General features: G+C 29.5%; 1 protein-coding gene across 1 annotated transcript in view; it reads right to left on the reverse strand.

The window, feature by feature from the left end:
* spir (spire type actin nucleation factor) overlaps nucleotides 1–15333 on the reverse strand; it is a 176912-nt gene that overhangs the window by 4487 nt on the left and 157092 nt on the right. Inside the window, exons 10-11 of the mRNA XM_065499694.1 lie at nucleotides 14063–14274; nucleotides 10621–10900 (exon numbers count right to left, since the gene is read on the reverse strand). Coding sequence (XP_065355766.1) covers nucleotides 10621–10900; nucleotides 14063–14274 — 492 coding nt within the window. The remainder of the gene's footprint in view (nucleotides 1–10620; nucleotides 10901–14062; nucleotides 14275–15333) is intronic.

The following is a 15333-nucleotide window of genomic DNA, read 5'->3' on the forward strand; positions in this document are numbered from 1 at the left end:
AAAAAATTCACATCGTACGCGATTGTCGAACAAATACAATTGGGGGATTCAAACGGTCTCCTATTAGGTCGTATTGTCATAATGTCATAAAATATTTTTTTTGGTTAAATAAATTTTTGTTGGGTTTCAAATAAAAAAGTTATGAACTAATAAGACTTTTAGAACTATGTTTATTGGTTTGTCATAAAATAACACTTTTTTTGTTTGCAGCACAACAAGAATTTGTTTAAACTAAAAAAATAATTTACGACATTATGAAAATACGACCTAATAGCAGACCGTTGAATCCCCCAAATATTTTTGCAATGTCCTATATTAAAGTTCGTAATTTTACAAAACTTTTCATAACTTTACAAAATTATATTTTTTCCTAACATAAGATTTGCTTAGAAAGAAACTGTTTCACGATCACGAACGAAAAGCAAATCAAACCGAAGGTTAGTCACTCGACGGTTGAAAACTTTCGTTCAAATAATTGTACGTTTGTTGAAAAGAAAACAACAGCAGGTTCACAGGTTCGAAAATAGCGAAACCAAATTTTGTATGACAACTTTTACGTTTTTCTTCGAGTCATCGTTCATAAAAGTGGATTCAATGAAACACAAATTAGATTGCTTAGATTGCAAAAAAAAGCCTTCGTTCAATATTGAGGATCATGCCGTTAAAATAAGGTTTGAATTGATTGTTGTTGCCTTCAAATTGTTAAAAAATACAATGATGGATAGTGATAGCCGTCGAAGTTTAGATCTGTTTACAATATAAATATATTCTTCAACCAGTACAAGAAGTTTCAAATTGAGTTTGTATTACAGTGACAGGTCTGTTTGGAACAATACCTTCTTGGCTTAATTAGGCCTCCAGATAATTCATACTTAATTCTTAATTTTCATTAGATAATTGATTGGTAGTCCGGTGAAGATCAAAACTCTTCACAGATTTCGCCACACCACCGACAACAGACGCCGAGAAGATTCTGCCGCGTAAAACAAGAGTCGTTCTGGCACAACTTAGATCAGGATGGAGCTACAGGCTTAATGCCTTTTGGTGACGTCCTCAACTTATGCCCAGGTCAGGGTCCTCATGACACCCTCCACATATTCAACTGTTCAGCCAACCCTACGTCCTATGGATTTATCGACTCATCCTGTTGAAGTAGCACAACTTCTTGGACTTGAACAACATGCGGAACCCCCTCATTGAATATTGTAATTGTTTATGCTGCTACAACAACTTATTTCGGACTACCTTCAAGAGATTCGTGCATCAGCGAACAAGGAACACGATCGATTTAATAACATGTCATGGGGAAAAAACCAACTGTATGATGTAGTTAAGATGTCTTCTCCGATGACATCCCAGGAGGAACATTGAGTTCCCATATCAGGATAACCTTATTTCATCCACTGTTGAAACGTGGTTGGTCCGGCTGTTCGTAAATTTGCTTTGAAATGTTAAGGATTAATTCCATAGCTGGTTAATATAAAATGCTTGTAGCACTAGATTTGATAAGATACTGTCATCTTCTTATACTAATTTATCCTGCTCATATAATTCTTGCTTAAATATTCGTTAAAAAATTACAAAATTCCCAAAAAGTAAGAGAAATTCTTAGTATCTTCTGAAATGCCACAAATGTTCTTCAAAATATGTATTAACTAAAAATGTAAGTATGTATTAAAATTAGTATTAATTAATCATGCAAATAAAAATGTATGGTATGTACGGTATATGAATATTTTATTTCAATTAATTACAAACAAAGCCAATGAAAAAAATGTGTGTGAAATGAACTTATAATGATGATTAAGCATCAAAGCAGTTAAAACCCAACAAAACTAAATAAAACAAGTAAGAGTGCTATATTCGGCTGTGCCGAATCTTATATACCCTTCACCAAATTATACTTCAAAATTTTAAATATTTTTAGGTAAACAAAATTTAATTTTTTTTCCAGTTTTTTTTTGAATTTTTTGGAAAAAAAAATTTTTCGATTGTTATTTTAAATTTTTTTTTTAAATTTTAATTTTTTTTTAAATTTAAAAATTTTTTTTTTTAAATTTAAAAAATTTTTTTTTTTTAAATTTTAAAAATTTTTTTTTTTAAATTTTAAAATTTTTTTTTTTAAATTTTAAAAAATTTTTTTTTTTAAATTTTAAAAATTTTTTTTTTTAAATTTTAAAAATTTTTTTTTTGTTTTTTAAATTTTTTTTTTTAAAAAAAAAAATTCGGGTTCAAAATTTTTTTCCCGATTTTGACCCATTGTAGGTCCAACTTACTATGGTCTTATATACGTCGTTGCAAATGTCTTTGAAATATCTATCATTAGATATCCAATTGTCTATATTAATGTCTTAGTAATCCAGATATAGGTAAAAAAATAGGTCAAAAATCGAGGTTGTCTTGGTTTTTTCCTCATATCTCAGCCATTTGTGAACCGATTTTGCTGATTTTAAATAGCAAAATTCTCGAAAGCATGTCTGACAGAATTATTGAAGATTTGGATCCCGAAGATATCTGGGGTCTTCAGAAAACTGATTTCAACAGACAGACAGACAGACAGACAGACGGACAGACAGACAGACAGACAGACAGACAGACAGACAGACAGACAGACAGACAGACAGACAGACAGACAGACAGACAGACAGACAGACAGACAGACAGACAGACAGACAGACGGACATGGCTTAATCGACTCCGCTATCTATAAGGATCCAGAATATATATACTTTATAGGGTCGGAAATGAAAAATGTAGAAATTACAAACGGAATGACAAACTTATATATACCCTTCTCACGAAGGTGAAGGGTATAAAAAGCGTTAAAATGTGTAAATGATACGGAATGGTAATAGAATGAAAACAAAAAAATAATGTACAAAAGAACGACAGGAAAATTTCCATTAGGCAGACAGACAGTCAGCCATTGACACACACACACACCCATCATTAGGGAAAGGAATTTATATGTAAATGTGCGGGTTAAAGGAAAAGTAGTGTGTAGAAGAGTAGAAGGAGAAGAAAAACCAAGAATGTAGTTATGTTTGTTGTTATTAGTGTTATATACGTGAAAATGGTAGTTGCTATTGCTGTGTTGTTTTGAAAATGAAAGTTTAACCGAAAGCAATAGATTTGAACTGTCAGACTACAAAAAGGAAGAGATTGACACATACACAGGACAGACAGACAACAAACAACAACAAAGAAGACATGTTTGTTTATGTTGTTGTCTATTTCATTATTTTTGTTTGTTTTTTACGAATATGTAGTTTTTTGTTTACATTCATCTATAAATGACTCTGACTGATTGAATGGATTTTACATGTATGTTTTTAATTTTTAATCATTTTTGTAATAAAAAAAAGAAAGAAATAAAACACATTTCTTTGTTTGGCATATTTACATTCTAAGGCGTTGTCAAAGAATCTATGATAATCATCCTGGCTATAGGGATCCTCTGTGTATTATTATCAGACATCACACGAAGAAGTAGTAGCAGGAGTAGTAGACATTTGTTTTTTATTGTTTTTGTTATAATACATAGTAATATGCATAGTAAGTACCACGAGTAGGGTAACAGTAGTAGGTAGTTAATTTAGAGTTGCCATTTTAGAAAAGACCATTATATTTTGACATTTTTGTTTTGTTGTAATTGTTGATATATTTGTTTGGTTTTTTTACCAAGTCACAAGATTTTGTTAATTGCAAATTAAAATACAACTACTTTAATTTCTCTGTTTATATAATATATTTTAAAAGGAAATTTTAAATAAAAATTATGTATATTTTTGAAACATGCTTAAAACTTCAAATTTGTCTAGAAAAAACCTTTAAGTCTTACATAAGGACACTAAGTGTCTAATGTTAAAATTTCACTTTAAACCAATTTTAGTTGTTTTTTTTTAAGGAGTTTTAAATAAACGACTAGTTTAATATTTTTTTTTGTTCAGTTAGCTTTTTTTGTTTTTCTTTTAATAAATATTTTTAAAAAGTTAGGAAAACTACTTATTTTTACAACTACCAACCAAGCAAAAACCCACATTACAAATTAAATGCCTTTAAAAAAAGTAAAAAAAAATAAACAAAACAAATTAAATAAAAAAAAAATATAGAAATTAATAAAACGAAAGTAAAAAAATTATAATTAAATAAAATAAAAATACATATTTCCAGCAAAATAAAAAAAGTAAATACAATCAATAGTGGTAAACAATAACAATGTACAGTGGTAAACAAAAGTTATTTCAAATAATGTATGATAAATAAAATGAGCATAAGTAGATCTGGCAAATACAGCTGATCAATTATTCAAGTGATCGATTAATTTTCAAAACTTCCTCGATTATTGGAACGAATAACGAGTAAAAAATATTATTCGAATAATTTTACAAATTATATTTAAAATTAAAATGAATAAAAATACAAAATTAATAATATATATCGTCACCTAAAATGCAAAACAACGTATCATCAAAAAATTTGAAATTTATTTTATTATTGATTACGATTCACTACATCATATTAAATGTGTATACAAAATTTTAAACGTTTACTATCAAAAATAACAAAGTTATAACCAAAATTTAAAATAAAGTATCATCAAGTACATGATTTTCTTAAACAAAATAACGTATAAGCATTGAGTAATTATTTAATAAATCGTTTTTACCTTATTTTAGGTAGTATCCTAATTTTTTTTTTTTAATAAATTTGTTGCAACTGAATATTTTTTGCAGTCTTTATAAAAATTTAAGGAAGTACCTTTTATAGTTTAAAAAAGTAGTTCTTAGTAATTAAAATAAAAAAACATAAAAATTTAAAAATGTATATGGGGGATTTCATGTCAAGTGAACCAACTTTTGAAATCGATGTCTTCCGATCGGGATGAAATTTGCACCAAGGTTAGCTCTATTGGATAGTAACTCAGACACAATTTTTCAACAACATCGGTCGAGAACTCTCTGAGTTATAGGGGGTAAAATTTTGACAATTTGGTCAAACAGGGGTTTTTTCTTATCCATGTAACTTATTACCTATTGTTCTTAGCAAAATGTGTTCCAAATAGTATAGATAGCTATTTCTTCGATCTTTCGAAAAAAAATATTTAAAAAAAAAAATAAAAAATTTTTAATATTTTTTTTCCGAAATAAAAAACTTTTTTGACTTTTTTTTAAAATACGCTATTTTTTTTTTTTTTTTTTTTTTTTTTTTTCTTAAAATAAAGTTTAGATATTTTCCTTGAACACCTACTTGGTCGCTTAGTGGGATGCGAGTGGGATATCTATCAAAATAAATATTTTGTAACTCAAAACATAAAATTTTTGACTTTTTTTGCAAAATCAAAAACTTTGTTGACTTTTTTTTTTCAAAATGGACCCTTTTTTAATCTTTTTTTTTAGGTCAAACAAAAGCTTAGATATTATCCTTGAAGACCCTTTTGGTCGCTTAGTGGGATGCGAGTGGGATATCTATCAAAATAAATATTTTTTAACTCAAGACATACAATTTTTGACTTTTTTTTTTGCAAATACGATTTTTTTTCCAAATGGGCCCTTTTTTTAAAATTTTTTTTGTAGTCAAAAGAAAGCTTAGGTCCATTCCTTTAAGATATTTTTAGTCCCTTAGTGGGATGCGAGTAGGATATCTATCAAAATAAATATTTTGTAACGCAAGACATACAATTTTTTAATTTTTTTTTGCAAAATCAAAATTTTTTTCCAATATGGGCCCTTTTTTAATTTTTTTTTTTTGCTCAAAAGAAAGCCTAGGTCCATTCCTTTAAGATATTTTTAGTCCCTTAGTGGGATGCTAGTGGGATATCTATCAAAATAAATATTTTGTAACGCAAGACATACAATTTTTTAATTTTTTTTTGCAAAATCGAAATTTTTTTCCAATATGGGACTTTTTTTTAAAAATTTTTTTTGCTCAAAAGAAAGCTTAGGTCTTTTCCTTTAAGACCTATTTTGTCACTTAGGAAGATGTGAGTAGGATATCTATTAAAATAAAAATGTTGTAACTCAAGACATTCAATTATTGACTTTTTTTTTGCAAATTCGAATTTTTTTTCAAAATGGGCCCTTTTTTAAAATTTTTTTTTTAGTCAAAAGAAAGCTTAGGTCCATTCCTTTAAGATATTTTAGGTCCCTTAGTGGGATACGAGTGGGATATCTATCAAAATAAATATTTTGTAACTCAAGATATACAATTTTTGATTTTTTGGCAAAATCAAAAACTTTTTTGACTTTTTTTTAAAATGGGCCCTTTTTGTAATTTTTTTTTTTGCTATAAAGAAAGCTTAGGCCTATTCCTTTAAGATGGTTTTGATCGCTTAGTGGGATGCGAGTGGGATATATATCAAAATAAATGTTTTGTAACTCAAGACATACAATTTTTGTGTTAAAACATTTATTTTGATAGATATCCCACTAGCATCCCACTAAGGGACTAAAAATATCTTAAAGGAATGGACCTAGGCTTTCTTTTGAGCAAAAAAAAAAAAATTAAAAAAGGGCCCATATTGGAAAAAAATTTTGATTTTGCAAAAAAAAATTAAAAAATTGTATGTCTTGCGTTACAAAATATTTATTTTGATAGATATCCTACTCGCATCCCACTAAGGGACTGAAAATATCTTAAAGGAATGGACCTAAGCTTTCTTTTGACTACAAAAAAAATTTTAAAAAGGGCCCATTTGGAAAAAAATCGTATTTGCAAAAAAAAAGTCAAAAATTGTAAGTCTTGAGTTAAAAAATATTTATTTTGATAGATATCCCACTCGCATCCCACTAAGCGACCAAAAGGGTCTTCAAGGATAATATCTAAGCTTTTGTTTGACCTAAAAAAAAAGATTAAAAAAGGGTCCATTTTGAAAAAAAAAGTCAACAAAGTTTTTGATTTTGCAAAAAAAGTCAAAAATTTTATGTTTTGAGTTACAAAATATTTATTTTGATAGATATCCCACTCGCATCCCACTAAGCGACCAAGTAGGTGTTCAAGGAAAATATCTAAACTTTATTTTAAAAAAAAAAAAAAAAAAAAAAAAAAATAGCTTATTTTAAAAAAAAGTCAAAAAAGTTTTTGATTTCGGAAAAAAAATATTAAAAATTTTTTATTTTTTTTTTAAATATTTTTTTTCGAAAGATCGAAGAAATAGCTATCTATACTATTTGGAACACATTTTGCTAAGAACAATAGGTAATAAGTTACATGGATAAGAAAAAACCCCTGTTTGACCAAATTGTCAAAATTTTACCCCCTATAACTCAGAGAGTTCTCGACCGATGTTGTAAAAAATTGATTGAAAAATTGTGTCTGAGTTACTATCCAATAGAGCTAACCTTGGTGCAAATTTCATCCCGATCGGAAGACATCGATTTCAAAAGTTGGTTCACTTGACATGAAATCCCCCATATATAAACTGCTTTTATTAAAAATAAAAAAATATTTATATTTAAGTTTTTATTTTTTCACAAAAATTTATATTGATGATACGTTTTTTTGTTTCAGAAAATAACAATCCAAAAAAACGTAAACCACATATCTTAAAGTGTGCTTTGAAAAAATTAGTTTTTTTTTAAAAAAAATATATTCTAGTGTCATTGTAATTCAGATTTGAAAATTTTGTTTCAATATCTCAAGTAGTTTTCATTTTATATCGTTTTTTGCTTCTCCTATAAATAGTGATGTTACGTTATTTTGCATTTTAGGTAACGATATGTAGATGTAAATAATAATAAATTAGAGCATTTTAATTATTGTTAAATATTTTATTAAATTTTTGTTGATTGAAAAACCTTTCTCCAAAATATTTTTTTAGTTAAGTTTCATAATGTTCTGATCTTGGTGTATTAATCTAAAATCGATTGGAAAGATATTGTAGAAAGTTGTTTCTAATAGAATTTCAAATGTAACCAACTTGAAATAATATTATAAGCTAATTAGTCTTGATGTTTTGAGATATTTTTCTCCATTTTTTTAAAATTGAAAATAAATTTATTTGAGTATTCGATTAATACCGTAGCCGTTACCGAAATAAGCCTAGATACTGTTACCGATTTTAAAACCTTGAAAAAATTATTGCCAAAATCACTAAAATATGTCATCATAATGAATATTTGTTTTTCTGTATTTAATTTACTTTTTTATATTGCAAAAACCGAAACCATTATGGGAGTTGCAAAGATGTATTGTTATTGGATTGCGAAAAAATCTACGACATTTTGCATTTTTAATTTTGCAAGACCATTTGCACCAACCTTTGGCATCTGAGTTCTCATGTGACTTGAATAAATTTTATGCCTTTAGTGAAAACTTGTAAGATGTAGAAAAAAGGCAAATCTATTATACATATATGGTGGTTTTTAAGCCCGATAGAACTTACGAAAGGGTTAACTGTCAAACAAACTGTCATACTGTGCAACTTATAGACGACTGTTTTAGCTGGGCATATGGAGTGAGAGCAATCCACAATAGACAATACAGGCTCCATTACATCCAGAAAAATGCACCGTTTGGTGCGGTTTAAACGCTGGTGGCATCATCGTATCTTATTTCTTCTGTCAATGGAGATCGTTACAGCACCATGATCAATAATATTTTGTTTGAAAATATGGATGACATTGACCCGGGCGAGATGTGGTTTCAACAGTTTCAAACATCGAGATATTGAATTCAAAATTTGGCCCAAGATGATGCGAAGTTTTGGAGGACAACATTGTTCTTGTTATTTGTGACACACGGCCAGCAATGCTCGAAAAAGTGGCCCAAAATTGGGCGTCCAGAATGTGCTACGTCATGAACAGCCGCGGTGGCCATATGAACGAAATCATTTTCAAATGTTAATGCCATGTATTGTTGATCTTTCGAATAAAAACACTTTTTGATTAATTTACTTTTTTGTGATATTTTTTACAAGTTCTATTGGGTTTAAAAAAACACCCTTTATTATATACATTTTGTGGATAGTTTCAAGCCAATATACACGGGTTTATTGCAAAATAATAAATTTTAGCGGAAATTAAAGACTCCCATTGCATTTGCTAATTCAGTTCCTTTACAGTTTACAATTTTTCTAACACAAAACTTGATTTTAGACAAAAATCCTCCTAGAGCGACCAAATGTGTCGATTTATCTCAGGTATGAACAAAATAAGTGCTAATTTATATGAAATCCCATTTTTCGCTGTTTTCAATACCTATTATTGAGAAAAACTATGAAAATATTACTCATACCACCCGTATTCTGAAGGTATCGCGTTCCCCAATATTTCTAGACTATTAAGGGTTAGTATGAGTGATTTTTTAAACAGTTGAATTTGTAGATTTTTCAGGTCAATACAAATTACATATTCCAAATTAAATGTCCCGAAATCATTATGAGCTGTTCTGACTGACACTAAATAACGTGACTTCGAACGAAAACAATTTGAAATAAAGTAATTGTCAATGCATTTCTGACAGATTTGAATTCAACTTGAAATTCCTCCTAGAGCGACCAAATGTGTTGATTAACTCAGCTTGAAAAGCTTCACAAACATTTTTATGACATATTAAATTGTTATGGAAAAACAATAAAGTTACCAACCATTAAATTTATAATTTTATCAAAATATGTGCAAATATATATATAAAATCCCCTTTTTCGCAGTTTTGAGAAAAACTAGAAAAACATTACTCCTATTCTGAAGGTATCGTGTTCCTCAATATTTCTAGACTTATACTTATACATACTTATAAGGGTTACGGTGGTATGAGTGATTTTTTTTAAATCGTTGAATTGGTAGATTTTTCCGATCAATACACATTAAATGTTCCCGACATCATTATGCGCTGTTGTATCCTGCAAATTATCTCATATTGATGGAACCACAAGTTTTTATAAAGAATTTCTAAGTTTTCTTTAAGAAATGGTCTACAGCTTTCGTAATTCCCAAAATCATTGTTATCGGAAGCGTCCGATTTAATCAAATCCGGCAACACCAATACAGACTGACACAAAACAATTTGGAATAAAGTAATTTTCAATGCATTTTTGACAGATTTGAATTCAATTTGAAATTACAAGGGAGAATGGTAAGACTCTATCTTGAAAAAGCGCAATTAAAATTTTAGATTTTTTTAGATTTCGTTTATAATTTTGTAAAAAAAAAATGTAGTTTAGCGGCTGAATGAACCGGCTATTATATATTAATTTAAAATTTAAAAGAATATACAATCCAATTTATCAAAACGGCTGCGGCGTAATATTGAAGAAAGTTTCTAACCAGAGGCCTTCAAGTTAGACAAAGCCAATTTTTCTATTCATGCAACTTTTGTTTACCACTGTATTAATTAATAGTAATTAAATATTAAAATAAGTTTAATACAACAGCAATTATATAAACAATGGTTAAATAAATAATTGAATTAAAAAATATAATTACAATTTAATAAATAAATAAATACAAATTAATAATAATAAAAAAAGACAAACTACATACATACGATAAAAAGTACGTATTACAACCAAATAATTTAAATAAATCACAATATTAATTGAAGAAATAATTTAGATAAATAATGGCAAAATTAATAAATAAATAAAAGTTTTTTTGTATATAAAATGGCAACACTACTTACTTGTACGACGCGTTACACGTGTCGTTGTGGGCTGTTGTTGTTGTTGTTGATGATGTTGGTACGTGCTATTCACATTCGTATTGTTGTTGTTATTATTGCTACACTTGAGTCCTCTTGACGCAGCCATGGTGTCGCTCATCATATAGCCACCAATTGGATATGGAGGCATTTTTGGTTGTGAACACACACCTATATTATGACCACCACCACCGCCGATGGTCGTTGAGACCGACGACGATGTGGAGGCCAACGAGGTCTCATCGAAACAATTATCATCGTCCTAATGGGTGAGAGAAGAGAAGATAAAGGAAAGGATAATATGTATAAGATAAAATATAGAGCAGATAGAGTGAGAGACTGAGTATAAATAAACATTTTAATTTTGTTGTAGATTTAAAAGGTACACACAATGTATGCATGATTGCCACAATAATAAAATATTTAAAATATTCATGAGATTTTTGTGTAATTTGCTGGGGATTGTAATGCAATCACAATCACATCAATGTTTATATGGGTTTTCAATATGGTTTGAATTGGTTTTAAATGTAAATTTCGTGCCAGTTGCGTTGCTTATTTAATGTATATTGTTATTAAATATGTATGTATACAGGGAACTTACTTTTATATTAGTTAGATTAGAATTCATATTAAATCAATATTTGTTTACATTTTTTTTTTTTATTAAATTTGCAAAAATGTTCCACTTTATTATCCTGCAAGTGTAAACGCATTCAAATTTAAACCATTCAGTGACGTCAATTTGTTAAACACTCTTTTAGTAAATAATGCCTGGAGGAATATATTAAGCCTGTATAAATGTTTTTTTCCCACCCACACAAACAAACAGTTTTGTTTCCATTGTATTTCCATATCCAACTGTCAAAGTGGTGAAAATTACATTTAATATTTACCCCTCTGGTCATTTACAGTTTAATATTCGATATTTCTTGTTTGTAAACAATGGAGACTGTTAATAACATTGCTAGGACATTGCAGCAGAGACATAATTGTTTTTTGCAATTAAAATTTGTTATTCCATGATGTTTTCCATTGAGTGTTGTAAAAGAGATGCATTTAGTGTTTTTATAAAATAAATTATAATGGAAGCGACAGGCTATGAATGACATTTAAGATGGATATTAAAGGGATAATTAATATACGTTGTGAGATTGCAGTGTTTTTCCATGTTAAATCAAATCTGACGTGATTTCCCGTTTTGTATTTTATAATAGTAATGTTATAAAATCGTTACAGATGGCGAATCATGGAACTATGAAGTTAAATTGCAGTCGGACACTATTGGTCATTCAAGACTAATCAATACAAACAAATGTTTTTTGTGGAAAATGTTGGCTATTTCTTCTCGGGAAAATTCCCGGGAATTTTTCGGCTAATGATCGCTTCAAACGAAGCAGATGCGTCCGGTACATGATCCCTGTGATGTTCTGGTCAGATTTCAGAAGCACATAATAGATAGGACCATTTTGCTCCCACCAAATACAGATAATTACCTTAACGCCATGGATATTTGACTTTGGTGTCTATTCGTCTGGTTGGCTGGGCTTCATATACGATCAATTATGCTTCGGGTTATAGTAATGGATCCATTTTAAATCGCAAGTAATGATTCCGTACAAAAAAGATTTTCTTTTATAGCGTTCAAGCATAATTTCAGACATGCAAAATCTTCTATCAAGGTCTCACGGCTTCAATTCGTATGGTACCCAATTTCCCTGCTTTTGATGAATCCTGATGTTCGCAAACGTTTTGAATTTGTTGCTTGAGTAGCTCCCAATAATTTTGAAAGCTCTTGTTGAGTTAGACAACAAAATCACCAATTATGAATCACAGAAACCATATATCGCACGTTGATATCGATGGAAGATTCGGTGAGCAATCGGTGTGCTTCAGCGGCACTTTTTTTTCAAATTAAAGAAGTAAAGCAAAACTTCCCGCATATAACGCCTAGTTGGCACAAAATTCGACATTTTCGAAGCAACGAAAACTTTGTTGTTTACATTATAATGTTCAATAACTAGGTGAGAATAAATGACAGATATTTAGCCTTCAAAATGACACCTACAAAAACAGAAATTATGGGTCATCCAGCGTTTGGCAACGTTCATCTAAAATTAATTCTGATATGGAGTAACTTCGTTTAGAGTACAAAAAGGATTGGTTCAATAATACCACCTGAAGTTAAATCCAGGATTTAGTGGTTAAATGGATTTAGTCGGACAATTTCAAGATGAAATCAACATCAATATAATATACTTGATTTTGGAGATAAGGATGATAAGGAGAGACTAGAAAAGACATTTTAATGGTATATATTGTTTATAGTTGTAACAGTTCCACTGTTGCAATTGCCTGGGGAAAAAAACTTTCGATTGATACAGCTGCCGCTGGGTTGACAATCCTTAACCGAGTGTGACTTGGGTTGTACCGGAGTGTAAATCCGCTGACTCTAAATGGAATAGACGTCATCATTATAACCTAACAATTTGCTTTTAACGTAACCAACTTGCCAGAGTTGCATTGTCCTGGTTTTGACTTAGCCAATTAACAAAGGTCATTCCGGTGAGTAAAACCAGCTGTATTCTCATTGGTAAGACTATCTGGACGATAGAGGTAAAACATGACATGACCGAACGTGAACTACCCGAACATTTTGGAGGTCAACTTTGGCAACTTCTTGACCTCCTCAAATCACACTTATAGAATCCTCGAGATATGTCTTCATGTCTACAAGGAGACTGTACAACGTACTTATTTATAGAGATGATATCAACAAGAGTTTTAGCACAGTTGAGTTCAGTATGGATCATCAGGCTTAATTTCTACTGGACCCCAATTAATGTTCAGTTTGTGGTCAAGATCCAGATGACCCTACTTCAATGCATCAAAATGTACAAACCCAGTAGAATTAGCACTGTGCTGTTTTTCTACAGCAAAACACATGTTAAATTTCCACTCAAAGTACTCGTTCGCTATAGAAAAACAGCACAGTACTTTTTCTGAACAATTTAAATACGAAATTTATTCCACTTTCTATCTGAAAAAAATTCTTTGCCAGGGGATAATTAACTAAAACAATTCTTACCTTACTCACATATCTTCTTACTCTATGAAGTTTTTTCTTATAATTTAAATTGTCTTGATAACTTTAAAAGAATTTGAATCTTGAATCGAATAATAAGTAATTTGCAATGATTTCGAAAAAATTTACTTCCAAATACCCAACAAATAATAAGGCGTACTAACATATTTGCAATAATCCAAAGTAAGCTAAAAATTATTTTAAATTATTACACATTGCAACTTTATTTTCTCAGCTAATTCATAATGAGTTTAATTGAAATTTTATGTAGATTAATGAAAGGCAGATATTTACGAGTATAATCTAATATAAATAAAGTAACAAAACACAAAAATTTACCTGCAACAATGACAAATCAACTTTGATTAGACGCTGTTTGGAACGTGACGTTTTTGTGGTGGCTGACGTCGCAGACTGTGGTGATGGCTCCATATTTTCTTGCAACTTATAGGAATCACGCAGTGTACTATGAGGTTGATGGTGATGCTGTTGTTGATGATGATGATGCTGATGCTGTGTTGCAGTTGTTGAAGCTGTCGAAAGAGGAAGCACTGTAATGCACAAAATAGAAGAAAAAAATTGTGAAATAAAAGATAAAATTATCAAATTGTAATAAAGAAATGAACATTGTTGTAATTGTAACAGAAATTTAATGAATGTGAGTGAACGACTGAAATCACATTTGCAAATATACATATATATTATAAATTTATTATATAAGCATCATAGATAAAGCCGATACTATGTTTGTAAAAGGGGGTCAAAAGAAGATGGTATTTGAAGCGAAAAAAACTAAATTATATTTAAATTAGAGTTTACGTTAAAAAACTTTTGTGAAAGCCTGTCAGGAAAATATTTAGAAATATTGTGCTATTGTGGGTAATTGACCCATAAGGAAATTTTTGATCTATTCCATGTATCGTTTGCTCTTCAAGAAATAAATGCTGTCCTGTTACTGGGAATAATTTTTAAAATGTTGCCCTATTAACCTCTTAAAATGTTACCATTTTTATAATTTCTAAAGAATATTTTCAATATGTAGATCATATGATACCGATTTATACTGTTTATTTAGGAAATAACTCAAAAAGAGCAGAAACAAGTAAGAGAGCTATATTCGGCTATTCCGAATCTTATATACCCATCACCAAATTTTACTGCAAAATAAAAATTTTAAATATTTTTAGGTAAACTAATTTTTTTTAATTTTTTTGGAAAAAAAATGTTCGAATCGATTTTTAGTTTTATTAAAAAAAAATTTTCGAATTGTTTTTTAAATTTAAATTTGTTTTAAATTAAAATTTTGTGGTCAAAAATAGGTAAAAAATCGATGTTGTCCTGGTTTTTTCCTTATATCTCAGCCATTTGTGGACCGATTTTCTCGATTTTAAATAGCAACCCAGCCGGAAGAATTCCGATAATATTGATGTATTAAAGTTTTTTGGGGGATTCAGAAAGTTGATTTCAACAGACAGACGGACATGGCCTAATCGACTCCGCTATCTTTAAGGATCCAGAATATGTATACTTTATAGGGTCGGAACATTTTATTGTGTAAATTACAAACGGAATGACAAACTTATATATACCCTTCTCACGAAGGTGAAGGG

This window comes from Calliphora vicina, chromosome 2, assembly GCF_958450345.1.
Source record: "Calliphora vicina chromosome 2, idCalVici1.1, whole genome shotgun sequence".
Classification (NCBI taxonomy): Eukaryota; Metazoa; Arthropoda; class Insecta; order Diptera; family Calliphoridae; genus Calliphora; species Calliphora vicina.